The 22,996-nt window shown below is 44.7% G+C and overlaps 1 protein-coding gene and 1 long non-coding RNA gene across 2 annotated transcripts in view; one reads left to right on the top strand and one right to left on the bottom strand.

Moving 5' to 3' along the window:
- LOC147582989 (uncharacterized) overlaps nucleotides 1-22,996 on the top strand; it is a 201,517-nt gene that overhangs the window by 108,469 nt on the left and 70,052 nt on the right. The gene's annotated exons all lie outside the window — the stretch shown is intronic.
- LOC112866474 (olfactory receptor 10AC1) lies at nucleotides 2,353-3,466 on the bottom strand. Its single transcript, XM_025929377.2, has one exon. It carries the CDS (start codon nucleotides 3,316-3,318, stop codon nucleotides 2,353-2,355), a length of 966 nt encoding a protein of 321 aa, XP_025785162.1. The 5' UTR covers nucleotides 3,319-3,466.

The raw sequence follows: 22,996 nt of genomic DNA, 5'->3' as shown, positions 1-22,996 counted from the left end.
CATAGTCAGTGTTTATATTGGATCCTGTCACTCCTCTGCCTGAACATCTTCAATGACTTTTCCTTCTTTTCCTTCTCCTTGTCCCCACCCTTATTTTGTCTCCTCTTTCTTCTTTAGGGTCAAGTCCAAACTCTTTAATGTTGTTTGTACCACTTGTGTGCTCTGGTCCCTATTTGTTTGTACCTGTAGCATAATCTCTTAATACTGGAAGTATGCACCCCTCAGCCACACCAATTAGATCTAGTCCCATCAACAAGTTCCTGGAGTGTTCTTTGGACTTGGGACGTTTGCACATGTTGTTCCCTCTGCCTGGATGCTCCTTTCCCAGCTGTCTTTATCTGGCTCTGCTATTCCTGCTTGCACTGAGGTCCTACACATCACTTCTTCATAAGCTTTTACTAATGCTCCTACCATCCCAAGTCTAGGCTAATCGCTTAGCACAGTGTCCTGTATTTTCCCCATCATAGTACCTGTCACATGATAATGCAATGCCTATTTATTTTCCCGAGTGCCCTGGTAGATTTCAAATTACACATGGGCTTCGTCTTCATTCATTCCTTCAGTAATTTGGATTGAGGTGCTAGAAATACTGTGCCATTTTGATTACAGTTGAATCCTGTCTAGCTGTGGGCATGGAACCATCACTCAATAAACAGCTGTTTATTGCACATACAGATGAACGAATAACTTCTGGGATTTTCTTAGTGTAGCCTGGCATCTGTACTTAAGGTTTTGTGCCAGTTTGTCCCTTTAACACACCAGGATATACTAATGTAACATTGTTGAGAATGTCACATCCAGGGATTTTATGTTCTCTGTCAGTTTTACATGACATTGTGGATTAGTAATTCTTCCTTTCGATGTCTCCTTGCTGTGTCTTTGACAGCAATATTTCCTCCGAGTTTCTGGTGGGCTAAGGTTCCTTGGTGCATTCCTACCCTCGTACCACACAGGTATATGCTGGATCGGCCCCCACAGAGCTCACTCTAGTTCCTCTTCATTCCTGGGCTGTTGGTGAGGAGACAGTGTTGAGGCAAGTGGGCTCAGGCTTTCATCTCAGGGATGGGGGGTAACAAGTCTTTATGATTCACTGAGCAGGCCCCCAAAGTGTTTGTTCTTAAGTAATGCTTGTTTCTGTATAAAAGTAACACCCATTGAGAATGATTAGGAGAAATTTGGAAGGTACACCATCAGGAAATAAAAATCACCCTTAATCTCATCACATGGGGAGCAATTGTTAGCTTTTTGTTAATGAGGGGTAGCCCCCACCCCATGGTCTCGGTGGCCATCTATAAATCCAGAGCTCCCCTCCTCTTGGCCCTGCACTCTGCACAACCACATTTGCCTTAGTCGGCATCTGCACTGGTTGGTCCGGGGGGGCATTTCAGCTACACAGATTCAGCACCAGCACAGATTCAGCACCCATCACCACCCTCCCAGCTTGCTCCTGTTTTCTCGTTTCCAGCAAATGGAGCCACCGTCCACCCAGTGCCCCAGATTAGAGATGCTCCTTAACTCCCCTTTTTCTCATGCCTCCATATCCAGTCAAGCCTCTGTAGTTTCCACCTCCTGCCTGTCTCTTGACTCCATGCCCCTAATACCCTGTGTCAGTCCTCTGGTCCAAACCCCTTCACCTTTCTCCTGGAATAGGGCAGCAGCTCCCCAGACAGACCTCCATGTCCCTAGATCCTTCTCTACACTGTGGGCACAGTGACCACACAGGAACAGTAGGTCATCATGTCACCCCGTGAGTTCAAATCCTTCCGCTCTTTACAAGGTCCTTCCCCAAATACCCAGCCCCTGTTGAATCATTGCTGCCGGACCTTCTTCACCCTCCTCTTCTCCTGATTGACCTCTAGTCAACCTATAGTTCTCCATTTAGCCATCTTTGTCTTCCAGGAAGTTTCCCCTGACTCTCCTCTCCTCTCAAAAAGTCTAGCACAGAAACCCCTTCTCAGGAGCCACTCCATCCATCGCCCTTCACCGCTCACATTTTCCTCCCACTCCATCTGTGAGCCCCTGCGGCCATGAGTTGTGCCTTCTTCATCATGTGAGCCCATCACCTTGCACAGGCCCCAGTGCATGGGGGGAAACTAGCAAAGACTGATGGGGCCACTATCTGCAGGCCTGGGGATCTCTACCATGCTGTCTTTGGCCGCTGCTCAAAGGAGGGGTGGAGAATGGGGCACCTGCCCCACAAGGAGATTCTTCTTGTGTGGACGCTTTTCCAGGTTCCCTTTCCTGAATCCAGTCCTCGAGGCCCCCCTCGTGGTGTTGCTGACACAGACACCTCCTGACAGAGTTAGCTTTAGGGAGCGGAGCTGCCCTCTCTGGCCTGGTCCCTGCCTGCTTTCAGGGCTCACACAGACCTTGTCCCTGCCGCCCCTGCCCCAGCACCCGGCGGATGGCGGTGGTGATCTCGCGGTTGCGCAGGCTGTAGATGAGCGGGTACAGCAGCGGCGTGATGTTGGTGTAGATGAGTGCCAGCGTGCGGTCCCGCCGTGGGGAGTAGCTGGCCTTGGGTCGCACATACATGAAGGTGGCACAGCCATAGTGCAGGAAAGTGACGGCCAGGTGCGAGGCGCAGGTGGAGGCAGCCTTGTACCGGCCCCTGGGGGAGTGCAGGCGACGCAGGGTGGCGGCGATGGCTCCGTAGGAGGACAGGATGAGCAGTGAGGGCAGCAGCAGCAGCACGAGGCAGGTGCCCAGCAGGGGAAGCTCGTCGGCGTAGCTCCGTGTGCAAGCCAGGTCCAGCAGCGCTGTGATGTCGCAGAAGAAATGCACCAGTAGGCGGGAGCCGCAGAAAGGCAGGTGAAAGATGGCCACTGTGAGCCCCACGGACACTGCCAGTCCCCCGAGACAGCAGGCCAGGGCCAGCCTTGCGCACAGCCCTGGGGTCACCACTGCGGTGTAGCGCAGCGGGTGGCAGATGGCCACGTAACGGTCATAGGCCATGGTGGCCAGCAGGAAGCACTCGGCCCCACCCAGCGCCACGAACATCTGCATCTGAACTGCGCAGCCCAGGAAGGAGATGGGGCTGCCCCCGCCAAGGCCTGGCGTGGCCAGGTCAGCCAGGGAGCGGGGCACCACCACCAGAGTGTAACAGAGCTCGATGGCTGACAACTGGCACAGGAAGAGCAGCATGGGTGGTGGGCTGGGCACTGAGGCCACGGCCACCAGGATGAGCAGGTTCCCACCCAGGGTGGCCAGGTGCACGGCTAGCAGCAACAAGAAGAGCACCGGCCTTAGGTGCGGGAACTCAGAGAAGCCCTGAAGGAGAAAGCCACAGGGCATGGTGGCATTGCTGGGGCTGTCCATGCACTGGCCTGCCCAGAGGCACCTGTAGGAAAGAAACGGGGAAAGGGGGAGCTTGCGAGTATAGTCCCTCCACCCTGCTGCTTGAGGAAGGGCTGGATGGAATTTAGAGGTGGGAGGGAGTAGGGGCTGCAGAGAGGGGGTAGAGTGTCTAGATGCATTTCCAGCCCCACCTCCCCGTGATGGACGTTTTATTAACTTGTGTAGTTTTGTCTCCTGGACTAGAATTCCCAAGGCTGCTTTCTCAACAGGCTTTTTCCAAAGAAGCCTTAATTTTAGGCCCTTTGCTTACAACCTATCACCCCTGACCTCCACCTACAAATGATTCCCTGCCTTCAGACCCTAGGTATTGTTTGGTGGGTCCTGTCTGTAGGCAGGAGTGTTATGCTGTCCTCTGCCTTAGCTCCTCAAGGCAAGAATTGTGTCTTTATGCCCTGCTTCCGTTTCCTCCTCCCTGCCCTGCACTATCACTTTGAATTGCTTTCTGTGATGTGTCACAGAATCACAAAAACAAAATGCAGATGAAGACCTTAGTGATCATCTCCTACAACCTCATAATTTTAAAAAGGAAAATAAAGCTGGCGGGGTGTGTGTGTGTGGGAGGCTTAACGACTCACAGAAAGCTAGGAAGAGAATCTGCATTCCTGAGGCTGAATCCAGAACTTCCCATGACCCCATACGGGTCACTGGGATCAGTTGGCCAGTTCATATTGATTTAGCCTTCAACAGAGACCCAGGTCTGTGCCAGGTGCTGAGGCAGATGTTTAGGCAGCAGGGGTGTTTGGTTGGAAGGCCTCTCTGGGTGCATCAGGAACAAAACGTCCCTAACATTTTTATTAATACTCTGTCAACGTGAGAAAAAGTGATGTGTATCTGTTCTAACTCGCCTTTCAGAGTTAGCAGTACATTCTAAATTTGCCGACTGAACACAATTTCTTTCCCAGAGTCACCCATGACTCATTTGCAGGCAACATTTGGAAAACATTGATAGCCTGTAGGTTGGCTGCAATTGCTGCAAACCTCTGCAGTGGGGAACATAAGGTGATAGGGACGTGGAGGCAAACTGGAGGAGGGTGTTTGATTTTCCAGTAGTTATTAATGACATCTCTTTTTATTTCCTTATCTCTTTTTTATTAACTCTAATTGTAAGCTCAACTATTATTTCCTCTTAGTGCCTCTGAGTCACCGTTAATAACCAATGTTGGAAGTGGAATTTGTGCTGTTATACCATAGAATGCAATAGCAATAAAGCCTGGTCAGGGGCAGGAGGTAAATCATCGGAAGAGCTGGAAGGAGTGGGAAGAGCTTGATTTCTGCTACCTAACGCTCTTTTTAGAAAGAAGAATTCTGAGGGTTTATATTTATCACTCTGTGCTATTTCCTGTCATCTGAGTGGAGCACCTTCAAACCGCAATTGGGGTCTTACAGAGGAGGATCCTGTGGGGTGGGGGTGGGGGGTTGGAGAGAGGGGGAGTCACTTCCCATCTCTTTTAGAGCCCTCACATTTGTTGTTTGTGTTTGTTTGTTTGTTTGTTTGTTTGTTTGTTTGTTTTGGCCAGTATTCATTCTGTTGAGCCAGTTTAACAAACCTGTGAGGAGTGCCTCTCCCTTGCCCGGTGTTGGAGCCGTAAGTGGGCACGGGAGGGAGGAGCTTGGCTGTCCTGGAGGCTCAGGCAGCGTGAAACTGCGGAAATACCCACGACGGCCGTCTTCACTCTGCCTCGGCTTGCCCTTTCTCTACTTCTGTCTTTTCATCTTCTTAGAGAAGCACGGGGTGGGGGGCAGAGAGACAGCAACAATCCGGTGCTCTTTCCTTCATGTCCACACTGCACAGAAATGACAAGATAGTTGGTCGGGGGGCACCAGTAACCACAAGCTCAAGGTACATTATGTTTTACACACAAGGCTGTGGGAAGCAAGCCAGGTAGGTCGATTCAATCAAAGTAGACTGAGGAATATTCTACTTTGCTTAGCGTATTCAGGACGATTTGTCATAAACTCTAGGAATGTGTATTCGAAACGTCTTCTGTCTGGGAGGGGGAGGGGAGGACACACTTTCAAAACTTCAGCGGTTTGATTCAAAATCCAGCTGCACCCTCGTTGGCAAGGCCTGCCTGAGCCACCTTTCTCCCCGGGGGGCAGAAGGGCGGATAGTCTCCCTTCCAGGTGGTTCATAACATCAACAAGAATGAATGCAGTTAAGGGACTGGTAGGCCAGTGCTCAGAAGGACTTGACACATTTAACTCACTTAATCCTAATGACTCTTAGTATACCCGTAACGAGGTAGGTGGACTCTTAGTGTACCCGTCTAACAAATGAGGAAACTGAGAGATACCTAAAGGAACTAAATGTCACGTAGCTGGTTAGAGCTTAAAGGCAGGTGTTAGACTGAGGCAGCCTGACCTCTGGTAGTTCATGGTCTTATCCAGTACATGCTCTTCCTTATTTATACCTCTCCTAGAAAATCCTCTCATAAGACACACCCTACCCCTTTCCCCACATCTCCCACCTTGCCCTTGCTCAGAAATTACCTACACTCTCCTAGGCAGTGTCTCCTGACGTTTCTCTTGAGGACATGTGGATGTGAGCAGGAATGCAGATAACCTAAGATCGCAAATCTAAACATCATTTCTCCTTAGCTTTGACATTCATCGCTGCCATTGTTATTCTTCTGGCAGATCTGCTTTCCTAATTGTGTGAGGCTCCATGGAGCACCCACAGAGTAATGGCTGGCCGGTGGCCCAGGACATCTGGATGTGGCTGGAAGCCTCTCTGGGCTGGGGCTGCAGATCTCAGATTTGATACTTGCTATGCAGGACAGTTAAAATTATCTGTAATAATGATGTTTTTAAAAGCCATTTTAGGAGTGCCTGGGTGGCTCAGGCAGTTGGGCGTCCCACTCTTGATTTTGGCTCAAGTCATGATCTCACGGTTTGTGGGTCGGAGCCCCACGTTGGGCTCTGTGCTGGCAGTGTGGAGTCTGCTTGGGATTCTCTCTCTCTCTCCTCTCTTTTTCTGCCCCTTTCCAACTTGCACTCTCTCTCTCAAAATAAATAAACTTACCAAAAAAAGGTCATGTTAGTAGGCAGTTAAAGCACTTTTTAAAAAAGTCTATTTATTTTAAGAGAGAGTGTACAAGTGGGGTGGGGACAGAGAGAGAGAGAGAGAGAGAGAGAGAGAGAGAGAGAATCCCAAGCAGGCTCCACACTATCACTGCAGAGCCTGATGAAGGGCTCAAACTCATGAACCCTGAGATCATGACCTGTGCCGAAGTCAGGCACTTAACTGGCTGAGCCACCCAGGCGCCCCCAGTTAAAGCACTTTTAAAGAGAGGCTGTACAGTGAGAGATTTGAGAGGCAGACCAGTCAGGCCCCTCAGAGTTGTGAGGATTCCATAGCATCTTGAACTGGAATGGAGCTCAGGGGTCAAGGTCCAGATCCTCACGTTGTAGCAGGTGAGGCCCAGAGAGCCCACATGACGAGCGAGGGGCCTCACTGCCATCTGTTGGCAGCAGAGCTGGGTCAGAGTCCAGGTCTCACAACTCCTGCTTGATGGCTCTATTTCTGCCAGAATTGTTTTCCAGAGTAGCCCCGAGCGTGCTGATTTAGTATGATTGTTTACAAAAGCACCGCTTGAGAAGTCACAGAAAAATCAGATCATTGTCAGGGGCACCTGGGGGGCTCAGTTGGTTAAGCCTCCCAGTCTTGGTTTTGGCTCAGGTCATGATCTCACGGTTTGTGGGATTGAGCCCGTGTTGGGCTCTGCACTCACAGCGTGTAGCCTGCTTGGGATTCTCTTTCTCCCTCTCTCTGCCTCTCTCCTGTTTGTGCTCTCTCTCTCTCTCTCTCTCTCTCTCAAAATTAACATTTAAAAGAAAAGAAAAATCAGATCATCGTCTCCCACGGAATTAAATTTAGAAGATTATAAATATGCCTGAGTTTCCCTAACTTGATTTAATAATCTGTCATGGGCCTCTGGTCTAGGAGTTTATACAAATTGTTCTGGAATCTGTTTTCTTCCAGTGCTTCCCTTTTAGGAAAAATACATACTATACATTCAAAAAATTTAAAAAAAAAAGGATTTTTTTTTTCCTTTTTAAATCCTCTGTGAAGTAGAAAGAGTCTCCTGAGTGTAAATTTTTGCTTTGGTATTTGCTGAGTTTGATTTGGGGTGGGGACAAGTTACTTAACACTTTCAAAGCCTTGCCTCCGCACTGCCAGATAGGGATAACAAAGGAGGGGCTTGGTGAAGCTTCCCTGAGATACCAGCACAGAACCAGGGGCGCAAAAAGATTGTAAAGCATTCTCATCTTTCTGCTTTTCTTCACGATTGAGGAGCTTAGCGCGTCTTTCTTCCAGAAACTCGTGTTTCCACCATGCACCCTCCTCCCCTCTTGATTGTGTCCTTTCGGGTGCTTTCTAACTTCTTGCCTTTTCTGTCTTTCTGGGGTCCAAGAAGCAGGGTGTACATAGTATTCTGGATTTGGGAAACTCATGGGGAGATAAGTAGACATCGATGTAGATAAGTCTGTCTGTCTACCTACATAGCAATCTATCATCATCATCATCATCATCATCATCATCTTTACCCTCCATCTTTCTACTTTTTTTTCCTGTTAGGTTTCCAGTTGCTTTACGGGCTGTGGAAAAACACATCTGTAGATTTAAAATCTGCTGCAACCACTCACCAGCCACATTGCCTCAGTCTCCCTGATCCTCAGTCTTTTTACATCTAAATGGAGGTAAGGGTTCTAACTCATAGGGTTTGGTGAGAAATGCATACACTGCCAAAGAAACTCACAACACGGTGCCAGGCACAGAGTGGACAGCCAGAGGTAGTTATTAATTGTGTCACATTGCAAACTAACTTCTACAGTATGTCAACCTTTGGGCTCTGTCTGCACACAGCTGACAGCTATAATTATTGTAACGAGTCCTTTTCCTATGGCATCAGCCTTTTCCTTGGTTTGTGAGAGCTGACTTGGAACTCATGCATTTACATGTACTTCCACTGTTATGTATTATAAGTTTAGATTTGTTTTCTGGAATAAAATCCCTTGAATTAAAGTGCATTTACCATCTTCTTGTTCTGTCACACAAACTTACATCTTTCAGTGTTATTGTCCTCATTGGTTTGGTAATTTCATTTCTCAGAGGAGCTAAATATCATCTCCGGATGTAGAGATTTCACTGTGTGCTTCCTTTTGCAACCGTTTGTAATCTCAGCCTCGACCCCTGGGGTACGAGCCTCTCTCACAGCAGTACCTGTGTCTTGTGACCAGTTCCTTATCCATGGCAGAGCGTCTGCTGAGTCCTTGATGACTAAATTTGGTAAGATATCTTGTCAGAGGCTTTTGAAAGTCTAAATAAAAGAAATCCTCTGTTGGTTTCTTGTCGGCATCTTTATCCCCTAAAAGCATTTAAGTAGATTTACTAGGGCATATTTTCCCTATACGAACATTCTTGCTTTTCTCCGCTTATGTGATTAGTGATTCTACGTGTTATAAAAATGAGATGCCTTTGCTGTTTTCTGTGTCTGCTCTGGAGCTCTTCTCAAAATGATGGCTCCGTGGACAGTCTTTCACTTTTCTAGCTCCGACTCAAGTGTTACCTCGGGTTTTGCATTTTGGCCAACATTTTCTCCTCAAAGTTGCCTGAGGATTCAGTCACGACGACGTGTGCATCTGTGTTTAGAGTTCCCTGAATAGTTGCCACTGTTGGTTCTTTTTTCCCCCTCCAAATCAATTGTGGGATTAAGGCTTTGAGCAAAATATCATTTCAGCTTCCTGCCTTCTTTCATTTTCATCTGGAGAGGAGCTCTGAACCATACAAATATAGGAGCCCCACTGGTTTTCGAGCCAGCTCTCTGCCTTTGATGCTTTGAAAGAGACTCTCGCGTGAACGAAGCACCCATTTAAAGTCAATCTCTGACCCAGGCTTCTGCCAGAGGAAGAAGGCTGAGCTTCAGAAACGAGCACTTTCATGTTCAACATTAAAATTGCCTGGTGAGGAGACTGTCCCAGCTCTGGCACCGTGAAGGTCAACGTTACCACACGTAAATGCACCGTCATTGTACCGTTACCATTTGAAAAGTCTTCTAGGCCTGAGGACCAGTCACCTAATCTTTTGGGAAAAAAATATTGCAGCTGTGTTCTAGAGGGAAATTAGTTTGTTTTCAAAATTTGTTATTTTTTTAATTAACTACCACTTTCCATGAATTCAGTTTTAATAGGTTTAAAAATAACTTCTAATTTCTAAACTGCATCTTTTGCTACAAAGTAGCAAGAGGACTCCCTCAAAAACCCAGAAGACCCTCCTTGTGAAATGTGCTATTGGTTCTTGTGGGTCATGGCTGGAGAGCTAGAACTCAGTGACAGGGCGAGACAGCTGTTTGGATGAGGAGGTCAAGGCAACCTCGGTTTTGCCAGGGCGGTTTCATGATTCATTAAAACAGTAAAGAAAAGAAAAGAAGAACCCCCCAGATAAGCAAACATAAACTGGTGAGAGAAAAAAATGTTGATCTCCTGGGCCAGCCGCATTCTGGGAGAGAACCCTGTTAATATTTTCAGAACACTGCTTCAGAAAGCCGTAGGCCCCTCAGAAAACCCTTCACCTCTGAGAGTTGTCCGCGTAATTTTGGCTTCAGGAGCTCTTTCCGGTGGGACATTCTCCTCACTACCCCTACTGCTTGCCTCCCAGTTTCCAGAATAGTCTCCAGTGGTTGCCGAGAATAGCAACAAAGATTAGATGAAATGGGATGGAAGGCACAGGATTTGGCCAGGCCAGGGGTGGGCTCTTCAAGGAGGGGGCCCTGTGGTTGGTGTGGTCCAACGCCTGGGGATTTAGTGCTCTGGCCAGGAAGTGAGAAATAAATAGAGCCGCTGACAATTCCATGACAGGGAGTTTCTGTGTGTCCTGTGGAGCCAAATCATAATTAGCAGATACTCTCTTCTTCAATGCTCTCTATTCTGCCTCTAAGAAAGTAAATTATTTTCCTCAATTTTATTCTTACCTGTTACTCTATGGAAACAACATACTGTTGGACGCCTCTTGCCCTGAGAATCTCTGTTCACTTGAGGAGACAAGACTCTCCCATTTTTAGATGGGATAGCTGAGGCAAAGGAAATGCATTTGGGTAACATCATGTGATAAAAATAGAAGCAGACTGTAAAAGTCCTGGCATCTGTAGCTGCCTGATGTTCCTCACACCTGTCCCCACTTGAGTGCACCCAAGATTGAAGGGATCCACAGTTAGAGTGGTTGGAACATCCTGTGCCCCATGATTGACTGATGTGGGCACTGGAGCTGACTAAGGAGGGTGGTGGTATGGGAAGAAATGCTTCTCTCACATGTAGTCTCTCGTTTGGGCAAACTTAGCTGGGAAGTGTTCTGATTTCTTTATTTCCATTTTCCATGCTCTACTCTTTTTTTTTTTTTTTTTTTTTTAAGATTTTATCTTTACATAATCTCTATACCCAACATGGGGCTCGAACTTACAACCCTGAGATCAAGAGTCACAAGCTCCACCAACTGAGCCAGCCAAGCACCCCTCCACGCTCTACTCTTGGTGTTTCCTTCTCTTCTTCTGCCCACCTACCTTGTAGATGGCAGCCTTCTCCTCACCTGGGCTTAGGAGACTTGGAGACGGAGGGGAGAGGAGACAGCACGTGGGGACTGGAGGTTAAAGAGATCACAGGTACCGTGAAAAGCAGGAGGCTCCGGAGCTGCAGGGCACAGTTGTAGAAGCCAGGAGGAGGACTTGGAACGAGGAGAAGAGATGGAGAGGCTGGAAGAGGAACCCAGAAGGGTTTCCACAGTAGTTTCTGATTAGCTGTGTCTGGTCGGTACTGGAACCTGGGCTTGGCTTTATATCCCTGGAGACGTGGGGGCGACGGAGGAGAGGAGTATACTAGTCCCTTCCACAGGGAGTGCAAGAACAAGAGCGTCCCGTAATCTGTTAACCCACTCACTACAAATCCCTCCTCCGGGCTGGAGACCTAGTGGGGGCTTGGCACACATAAAATGACTCCGGCTGTCCGAGGGAAACGACTCTTCCTGTCTCACGTGGCCCACGTGCCCAGAGTACGGTCTGTCCCGTCGGTACCCAGAGCTTTCCCTAGAGCATGCCGTGCTCCTCTCTCGTCGTGGCAATTCCCATCTCTGCGTGGTAGACCAGGTGGCAGCTCCAGATCATGTAGTGAAGTGGCAGGTGCCTGGCAGGTCTCAGAGGTCTTAATTTGTCCAATGGCTAGGGCAAGGGAGCTGGCTGTTGGGATGCGTGAATGAATCTCCTTTCTTAACTCTCACACGTGCAAGGACCCAGGAAACTGCACGAGGAAGCTTCCGCCAAGGGGACCCCTGCCCCTGGAGGATGAACCAGGCAGCTCTGACAGGTCCCTCTGTGTTTGGAAGCTGAAGAATTGCTCTTGGTTTTTAGCTTATCCACACGCCTATGTGCATATAACCTATGTGCACATATATAGCCTGTGTGCACGCCTGTGTGCATACTGGCATCACAGGACTCTAGAGGTCCTCTTTTCTCGTTCATTTACTCATTAATTTATTCATTAATTCAGCAGTTCAGCACATGTTTATTGGGTACCTACTGTGTGCCAGGCTTTGGTTCGTGTACCTGGGGTATCAATCAGGGAGGAAAAAAGGGACAAAAATTCCTGTCCTCTTGGAGCTATGTTCCGGGCAGGAGTTAGACAGTAACCAAATTAAGTAAATGATATAACAAATTCACAGGTGATAAGTCTAATGGAGAAAAATAAAGGAAGATAGGGAATGTGAGGGAAGACATGAATTTTAAATAGGATGTTTGAGGAAGGCTCTAGTGAGCAGGTGACCTTTGATGCAAAACCTGAGGGAGGTGAAGAAGTGAATCCCGTGGATATCTGGCAGAAGAATGTTCCAAGCGGAAGAATTAGCCAGTCGGAGGTCCTGAGTGGGGTGCAGGTGTGGTGTGTTTGAAGCACAGTGAGGAGGCCAGCGTAGCTGGGGTGGAGTCAGTGAGGACAGAGGAGTCGGCAGATGAGGTCAGAAAATTAGTGGGTGGTCAGGAGGTGGTGCCTTATGGGTGATGATGGGAATTTGGCTTTTGTTCTGTGAGAGGTGGAGAGCCGCTGGAGGCCTCGAGGCCTGGAATGCTACAAAAGGATCCCTCTGGCTGCTTTGTTGAGAATAGACCGTGGGGGACCAGGGTGGAAGCAGGGTCATCAGCATTACAGTGATCCAGGTGAGGGAAAATATGACTTAGATCAGACGAGCGTGGTGAGATATGGTTGGATTCTGAATACATTTTAAATGTAGAGCCAGCAGAATTTCCTGATGGATTGGATATGGGGTGTGAGAGAGAGGGGTCAGAATGGCTTTATTTTTCTGCCTGAGCGACAGGAAGGATCAAGGTGTCATTACCTGAGATGAGGAAGGTCTTAGGGGGAGCGAGTTTGGGGAGGAAGGTGTGATAAGTAGTTCGGTGGCGGCGTATGTTAAGTTTGAGATACCCACTAGATGTCCACATGGATTTGTGAAGTTCATGGGAGTTCATGGGAGAGGTCCCACTTAGATGGATAAATTTGAAGTCATTAACTACAGGTGGTATTTGAAATCATGAAACTGGGTGAAATTAGTATGGGAATGAGTATAGTTAGAGAAAAGGAAGGGTTCCCCAAATTGAGCTCTGGGCTACTCCAGTGTTAGGAGTTTAGGAAAATGAGAAGCCAGAAAGGGAGTCTGCAGAGAGGTGGGGTCCGATGGCCTCCATTTTTCAGCTGAGGAAATGATATACTTGTGTTCTACCTACCTCCCAGTGTGCACGTCTCCATCATATAGAAGATTTACGTGGAAAGTGATTCCATGATCGAATAGAACGATTTCCCCCATGGGTAATAAACAGTTACCTTAATCTCTATACACTTGTTATGTTAAAGGTGCTGTGGAGGGTTTCATGACAGTTGAATGGGAAGCATTCTTCATGAAGTAGAAGGAGCTGTATCACAGGCTGGAAGTGAGGGTGGAACTCAAACCATGAAAGAAAGAATTGGAAACAAAATTCTGGGTTCTAAAATTCCAGGTTCTTATCCCAAATTTACCTTAAATTTTTTTTTAAGTTTATTTTGAGAGAGGGAGAGAGTACAGGGGAAAGGCATAGAGAGAAGGGAGAGAGAACCCCAAGCAGGCTCTACACTGCCAGTGTGGAGCCTGATGTGGGGCTCAAACCCACAGACTGTGAGATCATGATTTGAGCCAAAATCAAGAATTGGATGCCCAACCGAATGAAACACCCAGGCACCCCCCAAGTTTACCCTTTTTTGTTTGTTTGCTTGCATGTATACTTTAGGAAGTAATTTACTTTGTCCAAGCCTTAGTTCGCATGACTGATACATAAAAATAATACCACAATTTGTGTCTAATTAGTAGGTTGTTTTAAGATTTTATCTTTAACAGCTTTACTGAAGTATAATGGAATACAAAGAACTTCCCACATTTAAAGTATACAAATTTGGTGAGCTTGGTCATATGCCAACACCCATGATACATCACCATAGTGAAGGGAACAGACATATCCAACACTTCCCAGGGTTTCCTGTTTCCCTTTGTTTTTTGTGGTAAGAACACTTAACATGAGATCCACCCTCTTAACAACATTTGAAATGCACTGTACTGTATTGTAATCTGTGGGCACGGATGTTGTACAGTAGATATTTAGAACTTACTCATCTTGCATAACTGAAACCTAGTGCCCTTTGAATGACAATTCCCCAATCCCCCCACCCTCCAGCCCCTGGCAACCACTATTGATTTCTCTTCTATGCCTTTGACTTTTTCAGATTCCTCCTGTAAGTAGATTTAAATAAACTGGTATTTCTCCTATCTTAGAGGAAATCTCTCTTGATCCCATTTTTTCATCTAAGTCCCATTTTTATGCAGTGAGAAAAATTCTTCAGGAGTTGTCTGTACTTGCTTCCCCCCCCCCTTCTCTCTCTGTCTCTATTTATTTATTGCGAGAGTGAGCACACACAAGTGAGCATGAATGGGGGGGGGGACAGAGGGAGAGAGAGAGACTCTCAAGCAGGCTTTAAGCCTAGCGTGGAACCCAACACGGGGCTCAGTCTCACCACCATGAGATCATGACCTGAGCCCAAATCAAGAGTCAGACACTCAACCAGCTGAGCCACCCAGGCGCCTCTTATTCTCTCTTTTTAAATTTTTTTTTTAAATGTTTATTTATTTTTGAGACAGAGAGAGACAGAGCATGAACGGGGGAGGGCCAGAGAGAGAGGGAGACACAGAATCTGAAGCAGGCTCCAGGCTCTGAGCTGTCAGCACAGAGCCCGACGCAGGGCTCGAACTCATGGACTGTGAGATCGTGACCTGAGCCGAAGTCGGACGCTTAACCGACTGAGCCACCCAGGCGCCCCATCTCTCTTTTTAAAAACTGCTTTATGCTGAGGTATGGCTGACATGGGAAAAGCTGTTTTGAGATTTTAAATGAGATCTTACTTATGAAAACATTTTGTAAATTCTAAAGTGTACCATAAACGTCACTTGACAATGATTATTATATTGAAGAGCTGTGATCAACGTATTTTCCAGCATAGAATTCTATCCCGCCTTCCGTGGCACTGAGCTTTCAGAATGTAGAGTGCCTTCCCATTTCCTGTTCTTCCTGTGCACATAGTTTCCCAGTAAGGTGAGAGGCAGTTGGGAAGGGACTCCGTCTGAACAGGCCTCCTTGGTGATCAGGACTCGCAGATGTGATGATGTCATTCACAAACAGCAGTGTGGTCATGGTTCAGAATTTTGGAAATGTTGCCAAGAAGAACTTGGACATAATTTTCAGGATGTGTAAACTCTGCACTGAAGCAAAGGTTACCAATGACAAAGGGGTTTGGGGTTTTATACACAGTGTTTTCTTTGGCCGGAGTTTGGCTTGATTTGAAGAGTTGTGTCAACACAGGGAATTCTCTCTTTGGGTCTAGGGATGGATTCCTCAGGGTGGTGGTGCCTCTGTCTCTTCTCAGAGGGCTGCTGGGACTTTTCTCAGACTTGGAACCATGTGGGAACTGTGTTTGAACTGAGACTGGAAATGCTGACATCACCTCCGCATTCCTCAACCATTTGTCATCCGATTGCGGATCAACTGGTGAGAGGCCTGCCTCTAGTCTCCACTGTCACTTTGGTGGAGAAGAGGTTAGTGAAATTATTGACTTTGATGAATATCTGTGACCCTGAGGAAGAGAAGTTAATTTCTCATGGGGCTTTGTGTTTTTTTTGTTGTTGTTGTTGTTGTTGTTGTTTTTGGTAAATTTATAGAAATGTTGATGATAGAAAAAGAGCAATAGAGTAAACCTAAAGTATACAAAATAAATTATAAAGATACATATGGAAATCAAAGGCCTAGAAAAGAAACAACATAGAATGTAACCCAAACCTTCAATACATACACTAAAAATTCTAAGAAGATGGATACATTTCTGGAATTCTCACCAATGAAAAATGAGAAAAGATACAAATGAATTAAAAAAAATAAAAACATAGAAATTAAAATAGGTAAGGTAGAGATTAAAGATAATAAGAGAAGTATTTATGGATACAGTGGACACATGTATGAAAATAAAAGCCCAGTCAACTTAAGAAGAAAGAAAACTTGGCTAGACTTATAATCACTGACATTGAATTACTATTAAAGAGATAATGATTTTCAGGGCCCCTGGGTGGCTCAGTTGGTTAAGCATCTGACTTCGGCTCAGGTCATGATTTCACGCTCATGGGTTTGAGCCCCTCATCGGGCTCTGTGCTGACAGTTCAGAGCCTGGAGCCTGCTTTGGATTCTGTGTCTCCCTCTCTCTCTTTCTCAAAAATAAACAGGTATTAAAAAAAAAGATAATAAATTTTTAAAGATGGATATTACCATACTTTCAAGGGTCATATGATCCCATATATTAATGTTTTTCCAGAAAATGAAACGAAAAAAGCCTTGCCCAACTCATTTTATGAGGTTTGCATAACCTAGACTAGAATAATTCTCATTTATAAGAAAAGTATACCCTAGTTTTTTAGATGAAAACATTTTTTAATGTTATCTAAGGATACTGAAAATTTTTTAAAAAGCATTTTTACCAAGTGGCAGTTTCCTCAGGAATACTGAGATGATTCAGCTTCAGAAAATTTATGATTCACTGTCATAATGGTTGACCAAAGGAAAAGAGAGTCATCTTAGTACACATGAAAAAAAAAATGGTGAAAATTCTTAGAAGTTAGAAGTAGGAACTTTATGATCTAATAAAACCCAGCCAATATACAAAAAGTTTACAGCAGATGTCATATTTAATGGGTAAGCCTGAGGTGCTTCTTCTAAAGTTGGGAACAAGATATGTGCTTTGTGTAAGTTGTGCTTACCAGAATAGTAGTGGTGATTCTGGCCAATAGAAAAGAAAAGAAAATAGCAACTGATATAAAAGAGGGTATATTGTAATTATTTGCTGATGATAATTTACATTTAAAATCCAAGAGAATTAATGGGCAAATTAGTCACACCAATAAGAAAGTTCAGCAAGATTTCCCAATATAAGATCAATATATAAAAGTAAATAAGGCTCCTTTACCCATAATCAATTTAAAATATAATTAAAAAAAATAAGATACCATTCTCGTAGCAACACAGGCTATCAAATAAATAGGAATTAATGTAAGAAAATCAACAGTGTTATGAAGACAAGTATAAAACTCTAATAAAGGACAAGAAAGAGAATCCAAATAAATACAGAAGTATGCAGTATTCATGAGTAGGAAGACTTGCTAAAAATGCCAGTTTTTCCAACTTTGGAATATGTTAAATGTATTTGAATAACAATTAAAACAGGACTCATGAGGCAAAGTGACATATTCATTTTAAAATATATATAGGAAATAAAGTCCCCAAAATAGCTAATAAAAATTTGAAATTTCGAACCAAGGTGGAGAGGAGAGAAGATGAGTAGCCCTCCTAGATATTAAAATATACTGCAAAGCAATAATTAGCAAAATGCATTGATATTTGTATAAAAATAAATGGACCGACAGCACATGATTGACAGTCCAAATGCAGGTGCCTATTTTCATGTGAAGTTGGTGAATGGTGGTGATGCATCATAAATCAGTGGAAAATGCTTTAATTAAAAATTTTTTTCATTTATTTATTTTTGAGAGACAGAGAGAGCACATGTGGGGAGGGGCAGAGAGAGAAGGAGACAGAATCCAAAGCAGGATCCAGGCTCTGAGCTGTCAGCACAGAGCCTGACGCGGGGCTCAAACTCACAAACTGTGAGATGATGACCTGAGCCGAAGTCGGACTTATACCGACTTCGCCACCAAGTCGCCCCATAAAATGCTTTAATTTTAAAATAAATGTTTCAGAGATGTGGGTTTGTGATATGAAGAAAAGTCAACTAGATATACCAAAAAGGTGTAAAATACACAATCCTTGGGGAGAAAAATTGACAGATTAGACTACATTAAAAATAATATTTTGGTTAACAAAGGACAGCATGGTCCAGGAAGTGTTACCTGCATCAGTAATATCAAAAAGTTACAGCTCTGTAAGGAAATACCATGAGTTTTAAAAACCAAGGAAAATAGACAAAAGACGTGGTTGAGCTGTTTATAAAAGAGTAATTTGAATGGATAATAAGTCACTGAAGAGATTGTCAGCATCATTTTTGTCAGAGATAATAATGTGTAGATGACCACGCAGTCCCTCTTTTTTCTTTCTCCGTTGTCACCGGTATGATGTGGATCCTTGGCTTTCTTTTTAGCCTTGTGTTCACACTAGCCTTTCAAGATCAAGCTATCTTTTGCCATGAAATGAAAGCAAAATTGTCCTGTTTCTCAAGGGATTTAAATAAAAGTCGTTAACCGGATTAGGTGTGACTCCCAAGAAAAGCCATTGGAAAGTAACAAAGCTGGGCTCATGCGGGGACAGCACGTGTTGGCTCACATTTATCTTGCATTGATTCTGTGTTCTTATCATGCTGCTTAGAGACAAATGCTTTTCATAGTAGCTAGTTGTAATTTGTTGGAAGGCATAATTCATTCAACTTTTCCCCCCTTGTTTTCTGAAGTTCAATAATAATTTTTTTTTTCAACGTTTTTAATTTTATTTTTGGGACAGAGAGAGACAGAGCATGAACGGGGGAGGGGCAGAGAGAGAGGGAGACACAGAATCGGAAACAGGCTCCAGGCTCCGAGCCATCAGCCCAGAGCCTGACGCGGGGCTCCAACTCACGGACCGCGAGATCGTGACCTGGCTGAAGTCGGACGCTTAACCGACTGCGCCACCCAGGCGCCCCTGAAGTTCAATAATAAATACACGTGACCCCTTTGGAAGTATCGTTATACCTTAGTTCGTGAAGAAACATCTATCCCACATGTGACTTTGAAGCTATACCCGCCAACCTCAGCCAGTTGGAGTAAAATACTGAGCATCACACCTCACACTAGACACTAAGCAAACTATTAAATGGGGGGGAAAAGGCAAGAATAAATGAGAAGCTCATTGCTAGCCATCAGTTTGGCAAAAGTTAAGTGACAGATAATCATAAAGGACCGGCGGAGATGTGGAGAAGGGGGAGCCCTTGGGGACTGTGACTGGTGAGATAAATGAGCATGCTCACTGCAGTAGAACTTGATAGCATGGGTGGAACTGCACCGATGTTCATATTCTACATCTTCGCATAGAAGCATATGCCCCGCAGACCCTCTTCTAGGGATGCAGAAACATAAGCTCTCAGGAGTTCACTGCAGCATAGTTGGAACTGGCAGCGTTAGAAATCCCTTGCATGTCCAATAGTAAAGAAAAGGGTAGAAAATGTGCTATCTGAAAAAAATGAAATACTGCACAGGGGATTAGAAGTAAGAGCTAGAATTAAGTATTTCTTCATGAACAAATCTCAAGATACAATGGTGAATAGAAAAAATAAATGTAGCCTGATACCTGGTATGTTAATTAAGCACCCAAAAGTGAGTACTTGAGTTTAACATTAATACTGTTATTAAATGTGAGAATATGAGAAGCAGAACCATGCATGGCTGAGAAATGCTGTTTTGCCACAAAGTGATTATAGCCAGGTTTGTTTTTTGCCTCACTCCCTGAGACTTAAAGTTTTCATTCTTCCTTTCCTGAAATCAGTGGGAATGGAAGAGTACAGTTGGCTATAGCTAACTAGCTGAAATAATGATCGCGGCTTCCCTTAGTATCCAGTCTTCTCATGTAAGGTCTGCGGTATCACCAGTTCACATCAGAAATGCTTGTCACTGTTGTTACATTTCTGATACTGCTTTTACCGTCTTTGTTGATTTCTCACAGTAAAGACTGAACAATGCAGGGAGGAGGGCTGTACTCCAACTTCCTTGTAGTCATCTGATGTTTCCTTACATGAAGCGATTCTGCAGAGCCTGTTGTGGATTTCCCTGTCCATACTAATACACTAACCATACTTCTCCTCCTTGACGTTTCCACCCCTTTGCTTAACTAGCAGCAAGGAGATGCTTTAAGTTTCACCAGCCCTCCTGTAAGATATCATCCACTAAACCTTTGTTTGTGTAGCATGACTGCCTACTTATTCCAGTTGCATCCATTCCCCTAGCTTCCTTTCTGCCCAGGCACCTCCCAACCCTTCCCAGTACCAGTGCCTGGCTGAGCTTGAAGTGAGTTCCTACAGATGCTTGATAATAACTTGCTCATTTCATGACAAAATCTCCATAGCATCTCTGCCAACCAACCTTCTGTTTTTCTCAAGCTTCTCATTTTCTTTTTCTTTTTCTTTTTTTGGTTTTAAAGTTTATTTAAACTTTTATTAACTTTTTTTAACGTTTATTATTGAGAGACAGAGTGAGACAGAGCATGAGCGGGGGAGGGGCAGAGAGAGGAAGAGACACAGAATCCAAAGCAGGCTCCAGGCTCTGAACTGTCAGTGGGGCTCTAGAACCCACCTACTGCGAGATCATGACCTGAGCTGAAGTCGGACGCCCAACCGACTGAGCCACCCAGGCGCCCCTTGACACCCTAGATTCTTCATCCTTTCTCTTTCCAGTGGCTTTCTCCTTCAGACATGCCCATGTCTGCCTAAGTTATCTTGAAAACCCCCATGTTTGGACTTTTTTCTGTATAAGATTCTATATATTTTTCTCCTTCTCATCCTTGTATATATTCTTAGGTAAGTTTTCAGTCTGTTCCATGCCTCCTTCCTGCCTGAATTCTATGCTCCTGGAACTCACTTCTATCATTTCTGAACTTGTCACAGTTGGTAATGATTCCCTAGTTACCAAAACCCTCTTCTAACTACTTATCCTCCATAGATTTTTCTAGCATTTTGCCCCTTTGAGCACTGTATCCTTGAAATTCTTTCTTCTTTCGTGTTTATGATAAGACACATTCTCAATTTTGTCACACCTTTCTGTGCACTTTCGCCTGCCTCTCCCTGCCTCTTTAATGCCAGATGGTGAGCATCATGTGAGGGCACCACCTGAGTGGGTTCTGGAATCAGAGCATGCACAGAAGAAGGTCAGGGCTGGGTCAGCAGGAAGGTCAGCATTCACACTGTCAGAAAGAAATCAAGAGGACATACAAAGGCAGAGAGAGACAGAAGGTTCATATTCCTGGTATCGGTCGATAGCTGAGATATCTGCAGTTTTAGGCGGGATGTTATGAGGGCTTACAAGCCTGATGGAGGAAGGACAGGCAGGATGTGTGCAGGTAGCAGTTGGGTGGGATGACAGGGAAGTAGGTAGGCTGGGAGGCGGAAGAACAGATGAACAGCAGGAAAAAAAGGACAGAGAAGGAGACTGGGCTCCATTTACATGCCTCCTCCTGATGGAAGTTAATCCTGGGTTGGCCTTTTCAGAAGGGGTGATGGTAGCACGAAGCCACAGGCTGGGTGATTGTGATACCCGGGTCGGTCTGATTACTGACAGTGGAAGGAGAGAAGCTGACAGAAGTGCAGACCTGATAAACAAGGCACTTGCACCATCATCATCCTTCCTCTTTACTCAACACCAGTCGTCCACACATTTGATATTTCTTGGTTATAGAGACTTTCCCGTGCGTGTAACATCACAGAGAGTGTTGTAACAAGCCTTCACGATCAGTTATCCAGCTCATCAGTTACCAACATTTTGCCAATCTTGTTTCATCTGTCTTTGCCTCATGTTCTTTGGACGTTTGTTTTTGTTGCAGTGTTTTAAAGCAAATCCAGAATAGTATATTACTTCACCCACAAATAATTTAGTGCATTCACTTGCTTTATATCGAAGCACCTGCATACACTGGTGCATTTCTGCTTTTGTACCATTATTTATGTACTTCTCTAGTTTTGATATTTGAGTACCAGGTGAGTCTTCAAAAGGAGCGGTGGGTTCTGCAAATGGATATAATAACGACTCTGGTCCTGGTGCCTCTTGTTTCCTTTAATCTTTGTGGCTTTAAGATGCCCCACTAAGGACTAGGCCTTATTTCTTAAATTTAAGCAGAGTATTCCTTTCTTAGGCAGTCTTGGTCTTACAGGTGAAATGTGTATTTTGGGTAATAAGGACTTTGCCATTTGAAAGTCTCTGGGCGAGTCTTAGAGCAACCTCAGAATCATCATAATCTGGACACACCTGGCTGGCTCAGTTGGTAGAGCATGTGACTCTTGATCTTGGGGTTGTGAGTTTGAGCTCCATGTTGGGTGTAGAGATTAGTTAAAAATAAAAATATTAGAAAAAAGGAATCATCGTAATCTACCTAAGTTATTGAGCATAAAACTCTGGATGATAAATAAATACTGGAGGTAAGTGGACCAACCTGGTAGGAGAGATCTGAAGGGGTATCAAACATAACTAACCATACAGAACCGCAGACAGTAAATTCAGTAGACAGTGCAAAAAATAGGTGTGCTCAACAATTATAGCAAACCAACTATATAAATCAGAAATCAGGATGGGTGATTTAATAAAGGATTTTTTATGATGTGTAAATTTATTTACAGTAAGAATCCTTTAAAATCAAATTTCTTTTCATGCTATACTTGAATCATCTTTATTAAGAAGGGTAAATCTCATGAAACAAGAACCATGTCAAAAATCTGGAATATGTGGTTCCCAATGCAGTGAGCAGAGTTGAGAACGCTCACCAGGCTTCTCCGGTGGTCAGGGAAGGATAGCGTTGAACTCAAAGGTGGAACTTGGTCTGACTTGGTCAGGAGCCAGTTTCAAGGCAAAAAGGATTTGTACATGGTAGTGGTGGAAGGTAAGTCCAGAAAGGGATGTGGAGGTGAGGTGGTGAATGTCTTAAACTGTGTTTTGTGGAACATTAGTGTCCATCAGATATTCATAAGTTTTCATTGGAAAAAGTGTTCAGTGGTCAAGTACATCTTGAAAATGTTAGTTGTTTTGTTTTTTTTGTTTTTAAGATTTTGCTTTTAAGTAATGTCTACACCCAACATGGGACTTGAACTTACATCCCCGATCAAGAGTCCCATGCACCACTGATTGAGCCAACCAGGCATCCCAAAGATGTTGGTTTTAAGCAAAAAGTTTCAGGTCTCTTGGTCACATATTTGGGCTCTTAGCTAAAGTGCATGTAAATGGAGAAGAGATGATAATAGATAGCAGCCGTTTCTTTCTTTCTTTCTTTTTTTTTCTAATGAAGGACCTATTCGT

The sequence above is a fragment of the Puma concolor genome, chromosome A2 (genome assembly GCF_028749965.1).
Source record: "Puma concolor isolate L17-30 chromosome A2, mPumCon1.1.hap2, whole genome shotgun sequence".
NCBI classification, from domain to species: domain Eukaryota; kingdom Metazoa; phylum Chordata; class Mammalia; order Carnivora; family Felidae; genus Puma; species Puma concolor.
The sequence above is the reverse complement of the archived record's forward strand: the minus strand, read 5'-3'. Positions and strand labels throughout refer to the sequence as shown.